This window comes from Notolepis coatsorum, assembly GCF_963971535.1.
Source record: "Notolepis coatsorum genome assembly, chromosome: 10".
Taxonomy (NCBI): Eukaryota; Metazoa; Chordata; class Actinopteri; order Aulopiformes; family Paralepididae; genus Notolepis; species Notolepis coatsorum.
In genome coordinates, this window is record NC_140174.1 from 40,241,477 (window position 1) to 40,266,215 (window position 24,739).

Below are 24,739 nucleotides of genomic sequence, written 5' to 3' on the forward strand. Positions count from 1 at the left end.
CGGATGACGCTCGAATGAATGTGGACCGTTCTATCAGAGGGGGGAGCTTCGGTGGCCAGCCGAACAGGATAATGAAAAAATGATCCCACTAAATGGCCAGACGTGTCTTATGGCGACATCTACAATTACCTCATTGAGTCTCCAGGTAGACTAATGTTTATATTTAAGTGCAGCGGTCTGTAGCCACTTACATGGCCACCGAAGCTCCCCCCTCTGATAGAACGGTCCACATTCATTCGAGCGTCATCTCGCGTCGTCCAGACTCCATGGGCACTCTGCGCATGTCCAAGCGGAATAGGTGCTTTAAAATGGGCTTTTTCTCTGCCGATTTAGTTCTGATCGATTAGTTATGGGTCACGCCGTGTTCAGGAGAGCGAGGCGCATAAACGTCTATTCGATCATGTCTCTAGCACCCCCACAGCCGTATCGGCAACCACTTACATCACGGCTCTCGTCCACATCCATTCATTTGCACCCCCCGCAATCTCCTCCCTGATTTCAGAATCCCGGAAGTGCCAATGGTGGTCTATTACTGCCAATAACTCCAATAGGGTCCAGCTGCAGCCGCGGAGATTGTTCCAGATTGAGCAACTTCCGCCCGGTCCCACGACATTTCTCCCGGGACAGGACAATGTGCGCTGATTGGCGGAAAGTACGGAAGTATCTCGAAGTACGTCTGACGTTGAACGTCAAAATCAAAAGCAAGTACGTCTGCGCTGACGAGAGGGGGGGGGGGGCTTGTATTGATCAGGTTAGTAGATATTGTACCGATCAGGTATTACAGATCATATCCGCATGAAATAAACTAAAATGTTAAAACCCATTTAGACTGTTTCTCATTCCTGTACTGTTGTTTATACTCTTTGTTTGATTGATTGATTGATTGAAAACTTTATTAACAGATTGCAGAATGGGTACAGTACAGTACAGCTCAATACATACAATTGTTTTAACAACAGCATAGACACTGTTGTCAGAATCCAAACATTCACTTCGCAGATGTGATTTTGAAGTAACTTCCATGGAACCTGGTTCAGAGTGTTTTCTTTCCATGTGACGTTTCAGATTCTTCTTGTTGATGACTACTGCACACTGGGACAGGCCACCGATATAATCTTGCTCCTCCTCACTTGTACAGTGGCTACTGTAGCATCGTGCTTATTAGTGAGCTGGTTCTCACTGGTAGCCTCCACAATGACAACCTTGATGGCAGGCTCGTCAGTGTCAGTGCTGATGGCGTTCTCACTGGCTGCACGGACAACCAGTTCTTTGACCTTACTCTCTCCGACACCTCCATCCACATGCAGTGTTTCTGTACTGTGGGAGCTGCTCCTGCACAGTGCCAGATGCGCTATAAACCGGTTTTTCTTCTCAAACAGTGTGGTTTTGCAGGAGGGACAGTGGAAGTGACTATTGCCCCTGCATTCCAAATTGCACTTAAAGATGGTGTGATCTGGAAAAGATATGTACACCGATCAGCCATAACATTAAAACCACCTGCTTAAACCAGTGTTTATTGCTGCGTCACTGCGTGTTAACTAACTGGCCCCTGTAAATGTATAACACAACCCCCTCCAATGTACAGTAAATTACCAAGTATGGTCTTGTCAATATTCCAATGTACAGTTTTGTTTGTACAGTTGTACAGTGTCCCCCACCCACCCCTCCTACCCAACCTCCCCCCCACTCCTACCCACCCCCCCCCCCCACCCACCCAACCACCTCCAATGTACAGTCCCCCCCCCCCCCCCCCCACCTACCCAATCCAATGTACAGTTTCTATGTCAAATGTATATACTTTTTTTTCTGGACTCTTTTTGTATCACAAACAGTACTGTATTTGCAAATCTGGTATGTCATAAATGTATAGATGTAGCAGTACTGTCCATCTGTATGTCATGTATGTCATATATGTTACGATGAATTGAAAATGGGGGACCCTGATGTAAACAAGACGAAAGTCTTTCTCTGGTCTGCATCCCCTTAACAATTGTATGTATTGAGCTGTACTGTACTGTACCCATTCCGCAATCTGTTAATAAAGTTTTCAATCAATCAATCAATCAAACTGCATCGGCTTTTGACGTTCAATTAACGTTCGCTAACGTAGAGATACGTCAGACGTACTTCGAGATATGTCAGACGTACTTTCCGCCAATCAGCGCACATTGTCCTGTCCCGGGAGAAATGTCGTGGGACCGGGTGGAAGTTGCTCAATCTGGAACAATCTCCGCAGCTGCAGCTGGAGGCTACTCACTCAATATATCTATGATTACTGCCCTCCACATTTTTTTTGCTGAGCTCTTCTTCTTCTTCTTCTTCTTCTTCTTCTTCTTCTTCTTCTTCTTCTTCTTCTTCTTCTTCTTCTTCTTCTTCTTCTTCTTCTTCTTCTTCTTCTTCTTCTTCTTCTTCTTCTTCTTCTTCTTCTTCTTCTTCTCCTTCTTCTTCTTTCTTCTCTTGAATTTCTGGCAAATCAACTTTTGATTGTTTACCCTCTTCTTCTTATCTTCAAAACACATTACTATCGACTCTATCTCCTTCTTCTCTGCTCCTCTTGCCTGTCCAATACTAATAAATACAATAACGCTATATCCTCTGATACAACTCTGACGGTTCCGTCATTCAATTTATATCATTAGATCACACATCTGCGTTTTATTGGGGCTGGTCAGTTGTTGGCCAATTAAGCTGCAAACCCGCAACTGGTCATCATAATGTTCACCTTGAAAAAGTTGTGTATAAACCTACTAATAACCCTAACCATAACCACTCCCACCACTACCTACAAATGAAAAAATAAAACAATCTTCCGGGCCGCGTGTATGCTTTTACCAACGCAGTTGGGTTTCCGGGTTCCCGTTTTGCGCTCTGATTGGCCACTGACCTACACGCGTACGCCCCCCTCGCTATCGCCTTTGGGGCGTGAGATATGAAGACAGATTTAACTGGGTATAGGAAGGCAGTACCATACGAGCCGCAAATTGAACATGCAGTGAGTCTGCGACAACAACCCAATAATAAATACTCGAAACAGCTATTACCAGACAATTACAACAGCAGTGGTGCCTGCTTCAAATGTCACGTATTATAGGCTATAAGCCTGTGTAGATCTATTCGGAATAATAAACATCGCCACCCTCTAGCAAGAAAATGGAGAATGGACATCCTTGCACCAACCTGGATGAGCTGAGGTACACACTAGCATCTACCACAGATTCATCAGCTACAAATCTACCCCCAACAGAAGATGCCTTCCAGCAACATGTGTTGAGAGCCTTGTACCAAACAGCAGTGTGGCGTCACAGCCATCTGGCCAAGCCTCTTCTCTGGAACCCAGTTGGTAGAGGGTGGAGGCTCAGAGAAGATGGGACCATTGAACCTGTGATGTTCCAGAAAGGACCGGCACCTAAGGAAGTTCGAGACATCACCCACCTATACTGTGACGATTGAAACTGCAATGATGCCAGCAAATGCCAATGTCTTTCAGTGGGCTTGACTAGAATCAAGAGGTTTATTTGTTACATACATACAGTGCAGGGCATACAGTGAAATGCGGGTGGTCATGCCCACATCGATTGTGCATTAATACAATAATAAAATAGACATAGGAAAAAAAACAGGTAAGACATAAGATCATAGCTGTCAACATTGGGATTTGAAAAAACGGGATATTTCGCCCGCCCCCTTCCCCCCGGCCCCGCCCCCTCCCAATGTAGTCTCCTCCCCCTCGTATGCATATTATATATATATATTGTCTGCACTGCGCAGCCGTGGAATCGCGAGGCCATAGATTTAGAATAGATAGAAAGGGCACATTGTGGTGTATCATAATTAATTTGTTGAATACAATAGGATTTTTATAACGTTGACACAAATTAAAGAATATTTACACTAAGTTCTCTTTTATCTCTTATTTAATTCATTCATTAATTTAATTGTAGGCACTGTTTATATTGTACATAGTCCTGTGTGTTGTATATTGTGTCCTATGTTACTTTAAATTTTATTGTCTCTTTATATACACCGTGGGAAGGGGGGCACGTAATTGAATTTTTCTGTATGTCTTGCACAAATTGGAAAATGACAAAGTTAACTTTGACTTTTAACATGTGTCTATAGTGTCAGACACTAATTGTAATGTTAAAAACGGATACTGCTGCTGTAATATAAAGTGAAATTCTACCATGCCTCAACTTTAAACACACAGTAAATGTTAATGTTAGAAATGTTCATTTCCATTATTTCCACCATGTGCAACATTTCCTAAGAACAGCAATGTCCATTCTATCAACTCCAAATCTGTGCTATGAGCTCAATTCTCCCGGTGCATGCAGAAGTAGAATTTCTGTCTTGTTTTGGATGTAGTAGAAATGAAAAACGAAAATCTTCTTTTATTAAAGTAGTTTTGACATGTGATATAGATAAAGATATTGTTTCATTGTGTATTGATTAACTTTACATTAGCTCTTCATTCATATTACAAAAGTTATACTGGCACGTCTAATACAGCAATGGATTATGGGTAAATGCAACGTTAAAGCAGTGCCAATGTAAGCCAATGTTGTCTCACCCTACTCGCATGTTGAGGGAGAGCACCATACATTATACACTGAGAAACCACGGCCGAGAGTGAGCTCTCCGGGAACAACCCCACTTTGCCGGTATGACTTGTCTGCCTTTTGTAGGTAGTTTCATGCTAAACCCCTCCTGTATTCCGTTGATGGTGGTCTTCTTCTTTGGGTCGCAACCGTCTTCCGGTCAGACTTCCTGTGCTAACGTTCTAATCTACACTGCTGCCACCTGTCGTCACAGAGGGGAATTGCAGCCATTTTGTAAAATTTAAAAAAAAAATTAAAAACGGAAAAAATACGGGAACGGGATGACGGCGAGAAGGAAGGTTGAAATACGGGACAATCTCGGGAAAAACGGGATGGTTGACAGGTATGCATAAGATGTGCATGATAAAAATAGACATGCTAAATTCCTGAGAAAGCACTGGTTCCTATGTACACTACTATACAATATACAATTTTAACTCCGTCATTATGTTTTACTTACTATATCTAAACTATACTATACAAGAACCACATTTGTTCTTTCCTTAAAGTGACTTTTATATTCTTCATTCCTTTAAAGTGACTTTTCCATTTAGTTTAAAGAGACATTTTGTTTAAAGTGATTGTTTAAAGCGGTTGCAGCATGTGTGTGTATGTGTGCTCATGTGTATTTGTGAGTGGAGAGTTCAGTGTTCTGATGGCCTGGGGGAAGAAGCTGAGCCGGAGTCTCTCTGTGCTCGTAGCGTGTGTACGTAGGCGCTTGCCTGACCGCAGCAGCTTGAACAGGCTGTTGTTGGGGTGCTGGGGGTCTTTCATTATTCTGCAGGCTCTGGATTTGCACCTCCTGTTATATAAGTCCTGCAGGGGTGGTAGTGCAATACCCGTAGTACACTCTGCTGAGCGCACCACTCTCTGTAGGGCCTTCCTGTCCTGTGCCGTGCTGTTTCCAAACCAGGCAGTGATGTTTCCAGTCAGAATGCTCTCTACAGCCCCGGAATAGAAGGAGTGGAGTATCTTCCCTGATACTCTGAACTTCCTTAACTGTCTCAGGTGATAGAGACGCTGTTTCGCCTTTTTCACCACAGAATCTATGTGTGTTGACCATGTCATGTCCTCTGTGATGTGGACTCCCAGGTACTTGGACATGGACCACACACATTAACAGTGTGGTGAAGAAGGCACGACAACGCCTCTACTTCCTCAGGCGCCTAAGGAAGTTCCAAGTCAGCCAGAAGATCCTTAAGAACTTCTACTCATGTACAATAGAGAGCATCTTGACCGGCAACATCACCTCCTGGTTTGGGAATAGCACTGCAAAAGACCAAAGCAGACTACAAAGAGTGACACGTTCAGCCGAACGCACAATTGGAGGGGGGCTCCCCACCCTCCAGAACATTTACTACAAGCGTTGCAAGGGGAAGGCTAAGAGAATTATTAAGGACTCGAGCCACCCGAACAACTGCCTCTTTGAACTGCTGCCGTCAGGCAAGCGATACAGGAGTCTCAAGGCGAGCACAGAAAGACTCAGAAGTAGCTTCTATCCCCAGGCCATCAGGCTGCTAAACGAACAATGAATGAACACTACACAACAACAACCACCAAACACACATAGCACACACATCCACACGCACACACTCACTTTAAACAAACACACTGTAGCACCCACTACACACACTTTATAGCACACACCCACTTTAAACAAACACACTGTAGCACCCACTCCCCACACTTTATATTTATGGATGAAGGATTGCACTACAACTCGTACACCTTACTGTAAATTGTACCTAAAATTGTACCTCATCCCATTTCTGCTTTGCACTAGATAGTACTGTACATTAGTACACTGCATAGTATTGTGTATTGTATATTATATGGTAACTCAGAACATTGTACATATGTCTATACCGAACACTGTGACCTCATTTTCTTCTTCTAAATTCATGCTATATTATGTTATTATGTTATTTGATACTATCTTGTCTAGCACAGTCTCTGGAGCGTAACAGTAAGAAGCATTTTGTATGAAAGTATTCTGTACTTCTGTATGACAACTATTAAAGAACTTGAACTTGAAACTGCTCACCCTGTCCACGATATCCCCATTTATCCGCAGTGGCGTGTGTCACCTGCTGTATTCTCCTAAAATCCCCGATCAGCTCTTTGGTTTTACCAATGTTCAGGAGTAGGCTGTTATCCCGGCACCAGCGTGCCAGTTCATCAACCTCCTCCCGATAGGCCTTCTCGTCATTGTTAGAGATCAGCCCCACCACCACCATGTGTCGTCCGCAAACTTCACTATGGAGTTGGAGCTGAACCTGACCACACAGTCATGTGTGTACAGTTATACAGCAGGGGGCTCAGAATGCAGTACATTGAAATAAAGGTGTTCTATTTCAATTTCAACCTGATTCAATTGGATCTTTGTTTCCATATGAAGTATCATAAAATGTATCATATGAAATGTATAATTTATTAAATGTATCATAAATATATTATTAACATTATAGACCAGAACATTACCTCAAGTGACTTTACTTTGCAGTAACATTGAATTTGTCAACATGCTTCTCACCACTGATAATGGGCTTTGGACTGAAGACTTCATTATGTTTAATTTTCTTTCATTTAGGACACCTCATACATTTACTGATGTAACTCTCCCTGACCATGCATGCTATATTTACACATGTGGTATTGCTGGATTCAGCACAACCACACCTTTCCGAAAAAGCCTTCATCTGTGTTTCTATGACAATCCATGGCAGAGCTACTACAAAGTAAATGAGAACATTCTGCATAGATATACAATTTTTTACATTTCCGCTTATTTCTTTTTTTTGATCCACTTTTTCTCCCATTTTCTATATTTTCTCCCATCCCAATTTCGTATCATCCAATTCAACCCTCCCCTGTCACGAACGCTGTTTCTTGCCTCCCACAAGCCGGCTGCAATGTGGACTAAGTCATACATAGCACAAGTCCCCTCCGGTACTTGAGGTAACAGCAGTCGCATCTTTTCACCTGCGCAGCTCGATCTCTCAGTGGCGAGGAGTAACGCGTGGGAGGCTCACGCTGCCCCCGACACTTCCTGATTCTTTTTTTTTAAACTTTGGCCATTCCCCTGGCTCTTTTTAGCGTTTATCGCATTTACTCTGGTCAAGAATGACCGACAGAAACAGGCTGAAGGGGTATAGATGGGGGGGAAGACACTCTGGGAAAGGCACGGCTGCAGTCCGGGATTCGAACTCGCTAAACCCCAGATCCGTGACGAGCACGGTTGTCCCCGGCGCCGAAATAGCGCTCGAGGTACGTGGTGAGCTACTGGAGCTCCCCGACACTTCCTGATTCTACTGCTACGGGGGCACCAACCGACCTGTAGGAGTCGCTGTCCACAACGCCCGATCCCCACCCATCAGTTTCCCACCCCCTAATACGGCCAATGTGTATTAGTACGGACGACCTGCTAAACTGAAAGCAAATGTGGAGCGCTGGGCTCGAACAGGCGAGCCCAGCATCTCCAGATTTCGTGGCGAGCGCCTTGCCCACTACGCCACGTAGCCGCCTACATTTCCGCTTATTTTAAGTATGTGTACATAGGTATATATTTCCTACATGCATACAGATATTCACATCCAGGTTTTTCGATTAGGTTAAGCAACTGTCTGACTGCTAGCATGTCAAGTTTGAAAGCTCTTGGAGCTTGTATTATTAATCTACATGAGTTTATATGTCTCAACTCCCATACGGCCAGGCTATATTTTGGTTATTTTTTCCTTTGGGGGTGTATAACAATATATCAATTTAACAAGTTTTGCAGTAAAATATTTGTATACAAGAATCCATTTCATATATGGGAGACCTTAGAGATGAGGAAAAACATGTTTGTGTTTTGTTCTACCTCCGGTAGGGGCAGGGGCGTCATTTTGGTATGGCAAGGTATGGCACTCGCCATACCTTGGCAAATTAAAAAAAAAAAAAAAAAAAAACTTTTTTTTTATTTTTATTTTTTATTATTACAATTTTTTATGTTGATTTAGAATTCGAATGTCAACATTATGAACGAGGCTTCGAACTATTCGGTACAGCCCTAGCATGTTTTGATATTGTCAATTATCTCACTTTTACTAGGTGACTTTTACTGTGACTAACTGAAATATGCCCAAAAAAAAGGGAAAATGGACATACAGACGTTTTTTAATCAAAGGGCAGCAGAGACAAGTGATACAGGGACACAGGTAAGGTCTTACAATGGCTTAGTGATTATAACAGTGCAGTTCAGCATTCAGTAACCCATACTTTTTGTGAATGTGTTTTTGATACTATATTCTGTTGAACACACACCTCAAAACCGTACCTAAGGAAAATTGGCTCAATTGCGAAAAATAATAGACAGTTATGATATTACATTCTGCATAATTTGTATGCAAAATATTGTGGTTGACACATTTCTATATTAAAAATGCTTGTGTAGTCCTGTGTCATACCTAAATGTCATACAAGTGAATTGTATAGAAACAACTCACCAAAAGTGACTATTGCACAACTGATTTGACAAAAAAAATCCTGCTCCAATCACATTCTCCGCCAGGCTGATCAATGCCTCAGGTCCCCCCCCCCCCCCTCTGCCCCCAAGTGACACTGGCACAATGCCACTGACTGCACTGCACTAGTCCTTATTGGAACTCTGCACTCTACACTTTATTTTATATATATATGTATTTAATTGATTAATCCCCCACTGCACTGTTTTTTGTCCTGTGTCTGTGTTGGTGTTTGTCGTTTACTGTGAAAAAAAGAAAGGAAAAAACGCATACACTGTAACACTGAAACAATTACCAATGTGTTTTACACAAATGGCTTAATAAAGGAATCTGAATCTGAGCCAGATGATTCGTGACGAAGCCCCAGCCTGCCTCTGCTGCTCTGCAGATATACCCTACTCTCTGCTGCTGCGGCTCTGCAGATATACCCTACTCTCTTCTGCTGCGGCTCTGCAGATATACCCTACTCTGCTGCTGCGGCTCTGCAGATATACCCTACTCTCTGCTGCTGCTCGCGTTTATTTTGGCACCGATACTCATTTGTCTCCCTGTCGCCGCCATTAAACAGAGAGACGATGTAAACCATGATGGGAGTCCAAGGGCTTTAAAACATGATTTAAAGAGGACAGGGGGGTTGTTACCTTGGTGCGCTGTACTCTGTAGAGGTTATTGTGTCCAGAAAGGTAAACATGTGATGTGAGAGAGCACAGGGTTGGAAATAACTTGAGGATCGGGAAAGGTTCTAATAACAGAGCGAGGAGGAGGAGGAACTGGACGAGAGGTTTGTTGTGGTTTCGAGAAGACGGAGCACGAACACGGAACGGTACGGTTACTACTTTTTAGTGATATCAAAATGTATTGGATGAAAAACGGCTTGACCCTTTTTTCGTTCGTTAGCCATGTCAACGTTTCACGCTAGATGTGACCCGATCGTATTAGTTAAGTTAGGCAGCTAGCTAAGCTAGCTATTTATCTAGCTAGCGAGCTAACATGACCAAGTGTAACATTACTGGTAGCAGCACGCAACAAAGCTACAAAAAGAGAGCCTGCCCACCACGCTCAATAATAAAACCAATGCGGATAATTAACGATTTGCTGGTTTTATGTTATTCAATTGACATCAAACGCAATCACAGCCTGCCAATGACATTGAAGACAGTCGGTCAATTCGAACAGTTTAGAAATAGCTGGTGGATAGTGGGCAAAGTGCATCGTTACCAAGGGAACATTACAATGTTTGTACGTTAATACACTTTGGCTGAATTTACAATTTAAATATCCACTCTGCCGTTCATTGGTCTTTTAACTTAAAATAGGGCCCACGATTTCAACATCATTGTGTAATTATTAGCACCAACTCAGACTGTTTTTATTTACACTTTCAGACCAACTGGAGGGGTCCACGATGACGGAGCAGAGGATGAAGTGGACCTGTGATTATTGCACCTATGAAAATTGGGCCTCTGCAATCAAATGCACCATGTGCCGTGCGCAGAGGCCTAGTGGTCCCATCATCACAGAGGAACCATACAAGAGCGGTCCTAGCCTGGAGCCTGGCCTGGAATGGGATCCACAGAGGACTGAGAGCAGCAGCAACCTCATCTGCCCAGACTCTAGCGCCAGGCCCAGGGTCAGGCCGGCCAGCACCGCTGACACCACTAGCAAGTGGTCTTGTCAGGTGTGCACCTACCTGAACTGGCCCCGGGCCGTGCGCTGCACACAGTGCCTGTACCAGCGCCAGAGGACCTGCAGCCCAACAGAGTCCCCCCAAACCTCGGGCTCCAACGCAGGCTGTCGTCCTACCCCCCCATCCCCCGTCGACCCCTGTGAGGCGTACAATGACAGGAACCGGCTCAATACCCGCCAGCAGCACTGGACATGCACGGCTTGCACTTATCAGAATTGGCCCACGACCGCAAAGTGTGTGGTGTGCGACCACCCTAAGCCCAACAACCAGGAAGCCATAGAGCTGGGTGAATCCGAGGATCCCGCAACCATTATCAACGAGCAGGACCGGTCTAGGTGGAGGGGGAGCTGCAGTGGAGGTCAGAGCCAGAGGAGGTCCCCGCCCACCACCACCAGGGAGGCGGAGGTTAAGATGGACTTCCAGAGGATAGAGCTGGCAGCTGGAGCCGTAAGCAGCAGAGAGGAGCAAGAGGTTGACTTCAAAAGGCTAAAGCAGATTAAAAACCGAATGAGGAAAACCGACTGGCTGTTCCTTAACGCTTGTGCCGGTGAGTTTGTTGTTTATTTCAGAGATGAAATAATGATTTGTAAGTGATTAATCCTTCCCTCATATTATTACACGTGGTCCAACGGAATCGATTGAGCTCCTGTTGTGTTAAGAGAGTACTTTGATTAGTGCACTCTCTATGACGCACCTGAATAGCACTATTGAGGACGAGAGCTCACTCGTCTCTTTATTCCCCTGGTAACAGCCACTCCATTGTCAGCTTTTTTATCACCCTGCCCGCTATGATGTCATGCTGTGTGATGGCAGAGCGAGTGATGCCCTCCAGTCCAATCCAGTCGTTTTATTGTTTGGGTCCCAATAGCGGCAGCTTCGATTTCCTTTCCCCCCTCCCATTATTGTTGTTGCTATGTGGAATGGTGACCTCACCCCGCTTTTGGCCCAGGGTTGTGGCCGGGTGTACTGTGTGGACCTTTTGGTGTAAAAATGGGAGTGTGTCTTCTTCTCCTGTCCAGCATGCCATTGCTCACCATTGTTTAGACTCCAAACTTCAGAGTACAACTAATAATAGAGCCCGGAATTGTGACCTTTATTATTTGCCCGGCAACCCACGTAGCCTGTAGTAAATATGGGAGATGTTTTGTCTTTGTTTTGCCGCTCGCTATAGGAGGCCATCCGGAGTAGAGCGAGATGATGCTTTTTGACTGGGAGCATAATGCTTAATTTGCAGCGTAATGATAAAGCACCAGTGGAGTGCAGCTAAATGGCTCGTAGAGAAACGTGATCCAGCAGCTCCCGTTGAACTGCTGGGCGTCTGCCTGTCATCTCGCTGGGCCACTGAGGGTGTCTTTCAGAGAGCGAGAGTGAGTATTTCCTGGCCAGTGGGGATGAATGGACCGTCTGGGAAGCAGAGTGGGAGTGAGGGAGGGAGGGAGGGAGAGAGGAGCCCCCCCTGGACCAGAGACTTCCCCTGGCTCCTGGTCAACAGCCTCTTGTAAACAGAGGTGCCTATGTGCTGAGCCAAGCACCCCAGAGGCAAGAAATAGCCTTGACAAGACATGAGCACCAGGCGAGCGGAAAAAAAAGAAACAAGAAGGAAAACACGAACAACACGTGACCAAAGTCCCCAACCTTCATACCGATGCACCTATCTTAAACTCCACCCTGTTTTCTTGATCCTCCAATTGCAATTGTTTTCTTTCCTCTGAAAGCAACAGTTGTTATTGGAGGTTCAAGAAATAGAGTGCAGAGTTTGAGATGGGTCAAGTCAACAGTCAATTGCTTTTAAATAATTTTTTCTTGTCTGGTTGCCCTCTCCTGTCCTGTCTGGTTGCTCTCTAGTCTCCTCTCTTGTCTGGTTGCCCTCTCCTGACTCCTGTCCTGTCTGTCTGGTTGCCTTCACCTCTCCTGTCCTGTCTGTCTGGTTGCCCTCCTGTCCTGTCTGTCTGGTTGCCCTCCTGTCCTGTCTGTCTGGTTGCCCTCACCTCCTGTCTGTCTGGTTGCCCTCACCTCACCTGTCCTGTCTGTCTGGTTGCCCTCACCTCACCTCCTGTCTGTCTGGTTGCCCTCTCCTGTCCTGTCTGTCTGGTTTCCCTCTCCTCTCCTGTCTGTCTGGTTGCCCTCCTCCTGTCTGTCTGGTTGCCCTCACCTCTCCTGTCTGTCTGGTTGCCCTCTCCTCTCCTGTCTGTCTGGTTGCCCTCTCCTCTCCTGTCTGTCTGGTTGCCCTCACCTCTCCTGTCTGTCTGGTTGCCCTCACCTCTCCTGTCTGTCTGGTTGCCCTCACCTCACCTCTCCTGTCTGTCTGGTTGCCCTCACCTCTCCTGTCTGTCTGGTTGCCCTCACCTGTCTGTCTGGTTGCCCTCTCCTCTCCTGTCTGTCTGGTTGCCCTCCTCCTCTCCTGTCTGTCTGGTTGCCCTCACCTCTCCTGTCTGTCTGGTTGCCCTCTCCTGTCCTGTCTGTCTGGTTGCCCTCACCTCTCCTGTCTGTCTGGTTGCCCTCACCTCTCCTGTCTGTCTGGTTGCCCTCACCTCTCCTGTCTGTCTGGTTGCCCTCACCTCTCCTGTCTGTCTGGTTGCCCTCACCTCTCCTGTCTGTCTGGTTGCCCTCTCCTCTCCTGTCTGTCTGGCTGCCCTCCTCCTGTCCTGTCTGTCTGGTTGCCCTCTCCTGTCTGTCTGGTTGCCCTCTCTTCTCCTGTCTCTGGTTGCCCTCTCCTCTCCTGTCTGTCTGGTTGCCCTCTCCTCTCCTGTCTGTCTGGTTGCCCTCCTCCTGTCTGTCTGGTTGCCCTCTCCTCTCCTCTCCTGTCTGTCTGGTTGCCCTCTCCTCTCCTCTCCTGTCTGTCTGGTTGCCCTCACCTCTCCTGTCTGTCTGGTTGCCCTCTCCTCTCCTGTCTGTCTGGTTGCCCTCTCCTGTCTGTCTGGTTGCCCTCCTCCTCTGTCTGATTGGGTAGTTTTGCTGCAGAGGAAAATAAAATCACAAGGGGGAGAGATGGACATAGTGATGTTATTACGCTATGCCCCACATCTCCCCGACGGAGACCTTTCCTGTTAATTTACTGCCTTATTGCTTTATGATGAATAGCCCCAGCTGCCCAATATATCTTGTTTAGTTTCTCTCATGGGATATTATTCATGTTAATTTAGCTAGGGCTAGGGCCGCAGACGATTGTCAGATTCATCGTTCGGTTTGGTCTTAGTCGACCAAGACTTCATTTTCTATTCTATTTCCTTAAAAGAAAACATAAAACACATGTTTGGTAAGCTTGAGTTGAGATTAAAGCAGTCCTTCCTTCTCCATGGCCGCATGTGGGAAATACAGTTTTTACAGATTTCTGTCAATTAGATCAACTAGGCTAATTGATTAGTCAACACAAAAGTCCTATGACTGTTAGTTTGACTAAGGATTTCTTTAGTCCAAGAGGGCAGCCCTAGTCGCAGCCCTGCTACGTGCTGCATGTAGCCCTAGTCGCAGCCATGCTACGTGCTGCATGTAGTCCTAGTCGCAGCCCTGCTACGTGCTGCATGTAGCCCTAGTCACAGCCCTGCTACGTGCTGCATGTAGCCCTAGTCGCAGCCCTGCTACGTGCTGCATGTAGCCCTAGTCGCAGCCCTGCTACGTGCTGCATGTAGCCCTAGTCGCAGCCCTGCTATGTGCTGCATGTAGCCCTAGTCGCAGCCCTGCTACGTGCTGTATGTAGCCCAAGTCGCAGCCCTGCTATGTGCTGCATGTAGCCCTAGTCGCAGCCCTGCTACGTGCTGCATGTAGCCCTAGTCGCAGCCCTGCTACGTGCTGCATGTAGCCCTAGTCGCAGCCCTGCTACGTGCTGCATGTAGCCCTAGTCGCAGCCGTGCTGCATGTAGCCCTAGTCACAGCCCTGCTACGTGCTGCATGTAGCCCTAGTCGCAGCCCTGCTACGTGCTGCATGTAGCCATAGTCGCAGCCCTGCTACGTGCTGCATGTAGCCCTAGTCGCAGCCCTGCTACGTGCTGCATGTAGCCCTAGTCGCAGCCCTGCTACGTGCTGCATGTAGCCCTAGTCGCAGCCCTGCTACGTGCTGCATGTAGCCCTAGTCGCAGCCGTGCTGCATGTAGCCCTAGTCACAGCCCTGCTACGTGCTGCATGTAGCCCTAGTCACAGCCCTGCTACGTGCTGCATGTAGCCATAGTCGCAGCCCTGCTACGTGCTGCATGTAGCCCTAGTCGCAGCCCTGCTACGTGCTGCATGTAGCCCTAGTCGCAGCCCTGCTACGTGCTGCATGTAGCCCTAGTCGCAGCCCTGCTACGTGCTGCATGTAGCCCTAGTCGCAGCCGTGCTGCATGTAGCCCTAGTCACAGCCCTGCTACGTGCTGCATGTAGCCCTAGTCGCAGCCCTGCTACGTGCTGCATGTAGCCCTAGTCGCAGCCATGCTACGTGCTGCATGTAGCCCTAGTCGCAGCCCTGCTACGTGCTGCATGTAGTCCTAGTCGCAGCCCTGCTACGTGCTGCATGTAGCCCTAGTCGCAGCCCTGCTACGTGCTGCATGTAGCCCTAGTCGCAGCCGTGCTGCATGTAGCCCTAGTCACAGCCCTGCTACGTGCTGCATGTAGCCCTAGTCGCAGCCCTGCTACGTGCTGCATGTAGCCCTAGTCGCAGCCATGCTATGTGCTGCATGTAGCCCTAGTCGCAGCCCTGCTACGTGCTGCATGTAGCCCTAGTCGCAGCCCTGCTACGTGCTGCATGTAGCCCTAGTCGCAGCCATGCTACGTGCTGCATGTAGCCCTAGTCGCAGCCATGCTACGTGCTGCATGTAGCCCTAGTCGCAGCCATGCTACGTGCAGCATGTAGCCCTAGTCGCAGCCATGCTACGTGCTGCATGTAGCCCTAGTCGCAGCCAGGGGAGGAAACTAACTTTTTGGCTTACCAGCCAACTGGCGAGTATCTGATTTTTTTTTACCAGCCAAACAGATTTTTTACCAGACAAAAAAAATCGCTAATTGTGATAATTACTTCTTTGTATGTCTTCGTCTAAATAGATTTTCAATCATAGTAAAATAATCACACCGTGTCTCTACTCTTTAAAATATGTATTAGCATAAAACATTAATCTCTACTCTTCACAATATTAGCATAAAACATATTAACATGAAAGAGGTATCTATTCTGGACTGGGTTGGGCTGAACTGGGCAGTGAAAGATGCTGGGTTGGACTGGGTTGGGCAGTGAAAGAAAAAAAACGAAGTATGTTGTGAAGTGTATAGATAGATGTGAAATATATAGATGTAGCAGTAGTCTATCTGTATGTCATATGTTATGATGAATTGAAAATGCCGTACTGTATTGTACCCATTCTGCAATCTGTTAATAAAGTTTTCAATCAATCAAGTTAACTTTGAACCTCGGTTGTCAAGCCTCGTCAATGTTGTGTATGCATCTGGGTAGGCACACTGTGCCTTTAAGACAGCACGGTGGTCTTACGACAGTACCGTCAAGTGTTGTGATAACGTCAGTTGGGTTGGTGTGCTGTTGTACACAGTGCACTGGTTGAGCTTAGCTAGCCCCTTTCGTGACTGCGATGTGCAAGCCAGGGGCTTTTGAGCATGAAATAAAATGTCTAACCTTACGTCGTAGTCCGGTGCTTTTTTGGAAACATTATAGTCATAACAGATACACCTAGCTGGCTGCTTTGAGCACACGGGGCTAACGTTAGCTAGCAAGCAGCTATCGCTAAAACTAGAAGCTAACCACTGTATACATTTCCAGTAGACTAACATTACACCTCTGTGATTTAAATGTGTCCTTAGTAACTTATACTCGAGGGTTGTACTAGGGTTGGATGCAGTTCCCCGTTGGTCAGTCTGTCTGTTTTCCATCTTCTGCTGTGTTTAACGTTATCCGTTTGAGAGTGCTCCTGATGGCTAGCCTAGTAACGCAGGACTTTTATCATTATATGTCCGCGGGTTGGCCAGTACTGCGCAAACTTTTATTAAACATTATATGTCCGCGGGTGGTCTTGTGCAGTGCTCTCGTGGCACTGTCAACTAAAGCGAGCACTCAGAAGACGCGCACCGTTTGCCAGTGCAGTGATTGCAGAATGTTTTTGTTTTTTGTATACTCGCCAGACTGGCGAGTGGTCTTCATGAATCACTCGCCAAACGTAAAAAATACTCGCATTTGGCGAGTAAAGTGGCCTAATTTCCTCCCCTGGTCGCAGCCCTGCTACGTGCTGCATGTAGCCCTAGTCGCAGCCATGCTGCATGTAGCCCTAGTCGCAGCCCTGCTACGTGCTGCATCTAGCCCTAGTCGCAGCCCTGCTACGTGCTGCATTTAGCCCTAGTCGCAGCCCTGCTACGTGCTGCATGTAGCCCTAGTCGCAGCCCTGCTACGTGCTGCATGTAGCCCTAGTTGCAGCCCTGCTACGTGCTGCATGTAGCCCTAGTCGCAGCCCTGCTACGTGCTGCATGTAGCCCTAGTCGCAGCCATGCTACGTGCTGCATGTAGCCCTAGTCGCAGCCCTGCTATGTGCTGCATGTAGCCCTAGTCGCAGCCCTGCTACGTGCTGCATGTAGCCCTAGTCGCAGCCCTGCTACGTGCTGCATGTAGTCCTAAGTCGCAGCCCTGCTACGTGCTGCATGTTGGCTCGTCACAGTGAGATCATGGTGTTTTGGGGGAAGTGCCTGAGTCAGGCCAGTCCATTATGACCCCCGCCGAGCACTTCCTTAAATCTCACGGCTTCATCTCACTCTGCCTCTCCGCCGTTCCCACATTGCACGTTTAATGTTGTCTCAGTCTCTGGCCATTGGTCCAGAATGGGACGACCCCGTTGATTCCTATTTTTCCATGAAAGGAAACTGACACTGTTTGTGTAATATTGTTCTTTTGTTTTCATGAAGCCAACCAAAAAAAAGACGGAATAGTCTTCCTGTTGCGGCGGACATGAGTCTGTGTCAAACTGTTATGCTGTTAACTGTTTGGGTTGCTTTTGGACAGTGTTTATGGACTCTGTGCAGTTTTCCAAGCTCTGTTATGAAAAGGTACTACTCTGGAGCTCGGATCTTGGGGTACAACGTTTCTTGTCGTCTTTGTTGAGTGTCAGCAGCTGATTGGAAACATTTCCTCCCAAGCTTTCCTTGACTGAAGACATTTAATCGTCAAATCTATAAAATGGTGTCTTTTTGCTCATAAAGTAGAGATTGCTTATAAAGTAGAGAATGGTATTGTGATGCCAGAAACTAAACAAAGTCTTTGCATATCTAATGATCAATTGACTAAAAGGGTGCTGCCTTTTCTTCTTCCCAATGCTGAACTATCTGGGGGAGCTGTAGACTATAAACAACACGACACCCACCTGAAATTCTAATGTAGCACCAACTGGGTGACCTGCTGTGAGCTCTGCCTCCTGAGTCCTTATGAAAGCTCCTCCTAGCCTAAGGCTGAGGTTACACCTTTCGTATCATCTTCGTATTGTTTTCTTATACGCATCGCCGCGTATCGCCGCGACGTCATGCGCCTCGAGTCACACTTTCGTTTTTTTTTCGTTTTTGTCACCAGAGCATACTGATGTAGTACACTGCCAAAGCAGTAGGTGGCAGTAGGTGGCAAACATGAAGGCAATTTCAACCAATCAGAACGAATGTGCCAATACACTTCCTGGTGGAAGCTCCAGCAAAGAAATGTCAATAAGGCAGGCGCCTATGCCGCGCCACCATCTTGCTTTACTCAATGCAGCAATAATTTTTCAGCAAAGCCTAATAAAAGTGCAATAAACAAAACGGATACATTCACTGTGTGTTCTGCCTGTCATTTGTTGATGAAACAAAACTAACATCAACACAAGTGACCACCAAGAGCGGATCGTTTAGGCTAAAAAACGATCGGTAGCATTCTAGCATTGTTAGCTCACGCTACTTAGCCAGCATCAAAACTGATGATATCGCGAGCTATCAGTAGTTAGATAACATTAGAGACAACGCTGTGTGTATTAAACAAAGGTGAATAGATGACTGGGCCATTTTGTTTAATGCTTCTTAAGTTGAAAGAGGAACTCTGAGCTAACAGGGTCTGAATCCTGATAGCTCACGTTAGCCAGCTGCTCATGCCATCGGTAATGCTAGCAGAATGAATGGATGTAAACTTTATTTAACATATTGCATATGGGTACAATACAATACGGCTCAATACAAACAATTGTTAAGGGAATGCAGACTGTTGTAGCTTGGACTGGGGTCCAACAATAACTTGACAACACATGGTAGCTGAAGCTATTTGGGACACGGAGCTCTGTCCCAAACACACACACACACTCTGCTGTCACCGGAAGGGCACGCAGATGGTATCTACTGCGCATGGGCGTTTTCGCAACAACGGTAGCGTGCTGACTACACGCTGTTTGTCGACTCGTTTTTTTGCGTATCTCCAAACGCAAACACAATTTTGCGTTTCAGCCGTATCCACAAAAAAACGCCAAAAAACGCGTTTCTGTGTAGATAGGACATCAAACGTCGTCAAAAACGTATAAAAAAACGCCAGGAATACACTAGTCTAACCTCAAGAAGAGGAGACGCCAATGTTCCAAAACACATTCCAGTTCTGAAGTATTCTGAAGGCAACAAACTTGTCATCATCATAACACTCTCCTCTCGTCCTGCCAGAGAATGTCCTCCTTGCAGTTAAAATTAGCCAGTGATTTATCTACTGCCTCTGATATACAACCTTTTTTTTACATCGAGACAAATAATATACAACATATAGCCTAACGGTACATACTGTACATATGCATACATGCACACAGTATATTTAGGGGTATTTGCATGTCATGACCCATAAAATATATAAATAACCCTTCCAATTCCCCCATACTAGTCTATTACCATAACATACAGTACATACATACACACATAAAGCTTTCCTTGACTGAAGACATTTAAAGGCCAACTTGCAGGTTGTATTTTTGTTCAATAAACAATGTGACTAGGCCAACGCTGACTTTCATGAAGAGGGGAAAAAAATTATCGAAATTGACCCAGTTTTAGCGTTTTTATCAAACATTTTGTCGACCAAACCACAACCTCACGCACATGCATATTTTAATCCATGGTTCATAGCGTGCATGTGTCATCTTAATGATGATGTCACATAAGGTGCAGGGCAGCAGGGGGCTCTGAGAGTCACAGGGCAGGTAGTGGCAGGAAGCAGAGAGCCTTGCTACTACTAGCCGAGGAGCTAGTCTCTGTTTCACCTAACACTATTGCTCCGTGATCATAGCCATTTATCTCTAAAGCTAACCACTATTTGTAAAAGCCACACCCACTAGGCTTGGGCGGTATCCTTATTTTCAAACCGGCAAACCTTTATGTTATAATACCCCGGTGCACGGTATTTGACGGTATGACTTTCATTTTCATCAGCGGGGGGGGGGGGGGGGGGGGGTTTACGTGTTACCAAGTAAACAAATCATCGTCAGCTCTCAGAATGGTAGTCCCGCACCGGTAGAAGCCTGCACCGTTTTAGCGTTAGCATCTAGCCTATAGCCATGGCAGACTATTTGATTCCTTAAGGGCTAGAAATTGCCTGGGTTTTGGTCATATGCTCCCGAAATGCTCCCGTTGTTTGGCTACTTCTATGTGCAGTGAAAACTACTCGAATGCTTTATAACCTAGTCATTGATTTAGTTCAGGGTAATCTAAGATTAGCCGCAGAGCTAACGCTACTTACCGTGAGCTAACGCTATCTAATCAAGCTCAGTAGCTCACAGAGAGAGATAAACAGCTGACAGCGGATAGTACAGGATGGTACAAATACAATAAAAAGGCGGGTGGGGGCTGTTGTGTAAACCTTGTACTCTTTAGTTCACATAATTATAATAAGAGACGGATTGCCCCACAACAACACTGCTCTCGTCACAACGCTTTACGGTATTTTCACAGCACTGTCGCAACATTACCGTAAAACGTGAACACCGCTGTGACCCACTCGCTCCACTAGAGCGGTCTCGCCCTCTGCTGGCGCGTGTGTGCACTACACTCAGTGTGTGCACTACACTCAAAACTCCATTTCACTGTTATAGAAACTGAAGCGCATCTGTGATTTTGACGGTGACGGACGGTATTGAAAATCAATACCGTAGGTATTTCTAAATACCCTGGTATACCTTAATACCGTCATACCGCCCAAGCCTAACACCCACGTTACCATATTTGTAATAATGTAAATCATTGTGTCGTTGTACATATTGTGTATATAACGTTAGTAGCTAAGTTAGCTAACGTAGCTTAGCTTAGCTTGGTAGCCAGCATTCTCGAAACTCCTAACAATGCCCGATTTAAAATGGTTCTCTCCTCTTTGTATACCTTTGTCCTCACAAGTATTCTGCCAGGGAACTTATGGACACGACAATAGTAGTAGTTATAAGGTGTTTGAGCTTGTAACGTTAACGTTAGTTAGCTAATAGCTATCGTGGTAGCTCGTTTCTGACTGTGATGCACCGAGTGGGCTACTATTGTGCTATCAACATGCCGCGACGTGTAGCTTGCTAGCAGCATGATGCGTGTGCAGTGCTTTGCCCCACAGGTCTGAGAAGAGGACCTGCACATTTTACTCGTTCCCCAAACTCCTCTACATGCCCCGATCTAAAATGGTTCACGACAGTAGACATAATGCTAACGTTAGCGGGGTCACGTTAGCCAGAGTCATATAGCCAGTAGTACTATGACCCGGACGGGCATAAGGCATAAGTTGCCTCGAGTGACGTCACGGCCCTGCTAGCGTCTGATAAGCTTTTTCATTTGATCCGTGCATGTTATTCGTGCATGGACCTTTTTAACCCTTTCTGAGTGGCAGTTCCGGTGTCAAATGGAAAAAAAAAATAATGAAATTAGATACCAATGATGTAAACTACCCATAATTGAAGCGTAGGGTTTAACCTGCAAGTTGGCCTTTAATCGCCAAATCTACAAAATGGTGTCTTTTTGCTCATAAAGTAGAGATTGCTTATAAAGTAGAGAATGGTATTGTGATGCCAGAAACTAAACAAAGTCGCACACAAATATCTCACGTTTCTTCTGAATGTTATCTACATTTAAAAAAGCGGTGACAATAATCTGAATCTGAAATGTAGTTGCTTTTAAATCTGAATATGCGCAAAGGTACAGAGGTAGTTGAATAGGCCAAAACAAGTAAATAAAAAGAAAATCAATAGATACTAGTAGGGCTGGGCGATATGGCCTAAAATGGCCTCAGATTTTTTCACACCATTTACGATTTTAATCGATTTTTTTCTCTTAAAAACTAAACGCCAAAAATCATTCAAATAAGCTTTGTTTTTATTTGACAATTCCTCAGTTTTCAAAAATATTAGAAAAACTCTTCAATGGGGTGGCTGAGTGGCGCAGTGGGCAAGGCGCTCGCCACTAACGCAGGAGATGCTGGTATCGAGCCCAGCTCTCTGCGTTGCTACCGGCTTGGCCGGCCGTCATACTAACACAATTGGCAGTGTTAGAGGGTGGGAAAGCCGGTGGGTGGGGATTGGACATTGTGGACAGCGACTCATACAGGTCGGTTGGGTGACGCCGGTGTGGCGGAAACAGGAAGTATCGGGGGCAGCGTGAGCCTCTCACGCGTTACTCCTCGCCACAGAGTTCGAGCTGCTGCGGTGAAAAGATGCGACAGGCTGCCTCCTCGTGTACCGGAGGGGACACGTGATGCAAGGCTTCTATCCTCACTACAGCCGACCAGTGGGAGGCATAGTCTAGCAACGTTCAAGACAGGGGAGGGAAGAATTGGAAATACGAAATTGGGATTGGAGAAAAATGGGGAGAAAAAGTATAAAAAAACAAAAAAAAAAACTCTTCAACAACAGATTAGATAAATTCATTGATAAACATAATTTACTCACCGATAGCCAGTATGGATTCAGAACACACTAGCATTAATAGAACTCATTGAAAAAATCACAAAATCCATAGATAAAAAAAAAACATGTAGCTGGAGTATTCATTGATCTAAAAAAAAAAAGCATTCGATACTATTAATCATGATATATTAATCAGGAAATTGGAACGATATGGGATCAGGGGGGTAGTATTGGACTGGGTGAGAAGCTATCTAAATAAAAGACACCAATTTGTGACAATGAGAGAGATTATAAATCTGAATGTTTGGACATTGCTTGTGGTGTCCCCCAGGGGTCAGTGTTAGGTCCAAACCTGTTCATCTTGTACATTAACGATATATGTAAAGTATCCAATATATTTAAATGTATTTTATTTGCGGATTACACCAATCTTTATTTTTTTGGTGAATATCCAGCAGCTTTTAGAGGTCATCACATCTGAAATGAAGAAATTAAAAAAATGGTTTGATAGAAACAAATTATTGAATTTGAGCAAAACTAAAATTATGTTATTTGGAAACTGTAGATTAAATACTCAAGTACAAGTTAAAATAAATGATGTGATTATTGAAAGTTTATGAAAATAAATTCCTAGGTGTAATAATAGACCATAAAATCTGCTGGAAACCTCACATAAGACATGTCCAATCTAAACTGTCAAGAAGCATTTCAGTCATGAGTAAAGTAAAGCACATTCTGGATAGAAAATCACTCTACATTCTCTACTGTTCACTAGTTTGACCATATTTAAATTACTGTGCTGAAGTCTTGGGAAACACTTATAATTCTACACTACAACCACTTTTTATACTAAAAATAAATAAATAAATAAAGGGCCATAAGGATAGTTCACATTGCAGGTTATCGTGATCACACAAACATATTATTTTTAAAGTCATAAACATTAAAGTTAAATGATCTTGTGGAATTTAAAACGGCACAATTAATGTATAAAGCAAAAGGTCACTTCCAGGAAACATTCAAGAACTGTTCTTTGATAGGGAGAACTCAATTTTGTTTATTTATTTGTTTATTTATCTGGACGACATCCTGGTAGCCAGTGCATCGGTGGAGGAGCATCGGGGACATCTCCGTCAACTGTTCGAGCGGCTCAACGAGCATGGGCTGATCGTGAACCCGGCCAAATGTCAGTTTGGCCTGCCGGCCATGGATTTCCTGGGCCACCATGTCTCTTCCCAGGGGGCTGTTCCTCTACCCGCCAAGGTGGAGGCAATTGCTGCTTTCCCCCGCCCCCTCACCATCAAACCTCTCCAGGAGTTCCTGGGGATGGTTAATTTTTACAATAGGTTTATAGCCCATGCGGCTCACCTGATGAGACCTCTGTACGAGGCGTTGAAGGGGAAGAGAGCCAACGATGACGTGGGCTGGTCCCCGGAGCGGGTCCAGGCATTTGAGGGCTCTAAGGCTGCCCTTGCCAACGCTGCCATGCTGGCACACCCATCTCCTGCTGCTCCTATAGCCCTCACCACCGATGCCTCCGATTATGCAGTAGGTGCGGTGTGCGAGCAGTGGGTGGCTGGCGCCTGGCAGCCTCTGGCCTTCTTCAGTAGGAAGCTGCGCGACAACGAGAGGAAGTATAGTACATTCGACAGGGAGCTCCTGGCCCGCTTCCTCGCCATACGTCACTTCAGGTTCTTGCTGGAGAGCCGCAAGTTCACAGTTTTTGTCGACCACAAGCCCCTAACGTTTGCCATGGCCAAGACCACGGAGCCATGGTCGGGGCGGCAGCAGCGGCAACTTTCCGCCATATCGGAGTTCACTACCGACATCCAGCATGTAGCCGGTAAAGACAACCAGGTGGCGGACTGCCTCTCCCGGGCGCGCGTCAGTCCTGTGCACCTGGGCATCGACTATGTTGCCATGGCTGCTGACCAGCTCACCGACTCAGACCTTCAGGCGTTCAGGACAGCTGTGACAGGACTTCGACTTGAGGATGTGGTGTTTCACGACTGCGGCGCCACGCTCCTCTGTGACGTCTCCACTGGCCAGCCCCGCCCCATGGTTCCAACTGACTGGCGCCACCGGGTATTTGACACCATTCATGCCCTTTCACACCCTGGGGTA

At 45.9% G+C, this 24,739-nt stretch overlaps 1 protein-coding gene across 1 annotated transcript in view; it reads left to right on the forward strand.

Moving 5' to 3' along the window:
• The first annotated feature begins 9,661 nt into the window (after positions 1–9,661).
• zranb1a (zinc finger, RAN-binding domain containing 1a) overlaps positions 9,662–24,739 on the forward strand; it is a 63,752-nt gene continuing 48,674 nt past the window's right edge. The window contains exons 1-2 of the mRNA XM_084323318.1: positions 9,662–9,923; positions 10,486–11,334. Of these exons, the coding sequence (XP_084179444.1) occupies positions 10,506–11,334 (829 nt within the window). The 5' untranslated portion in view covers positions 9,662–9,923; positions 10,486–10,505. The remainder of the gene's footprint in view (positions 9,924–10,485; positions 11,335–24,739) is intronic.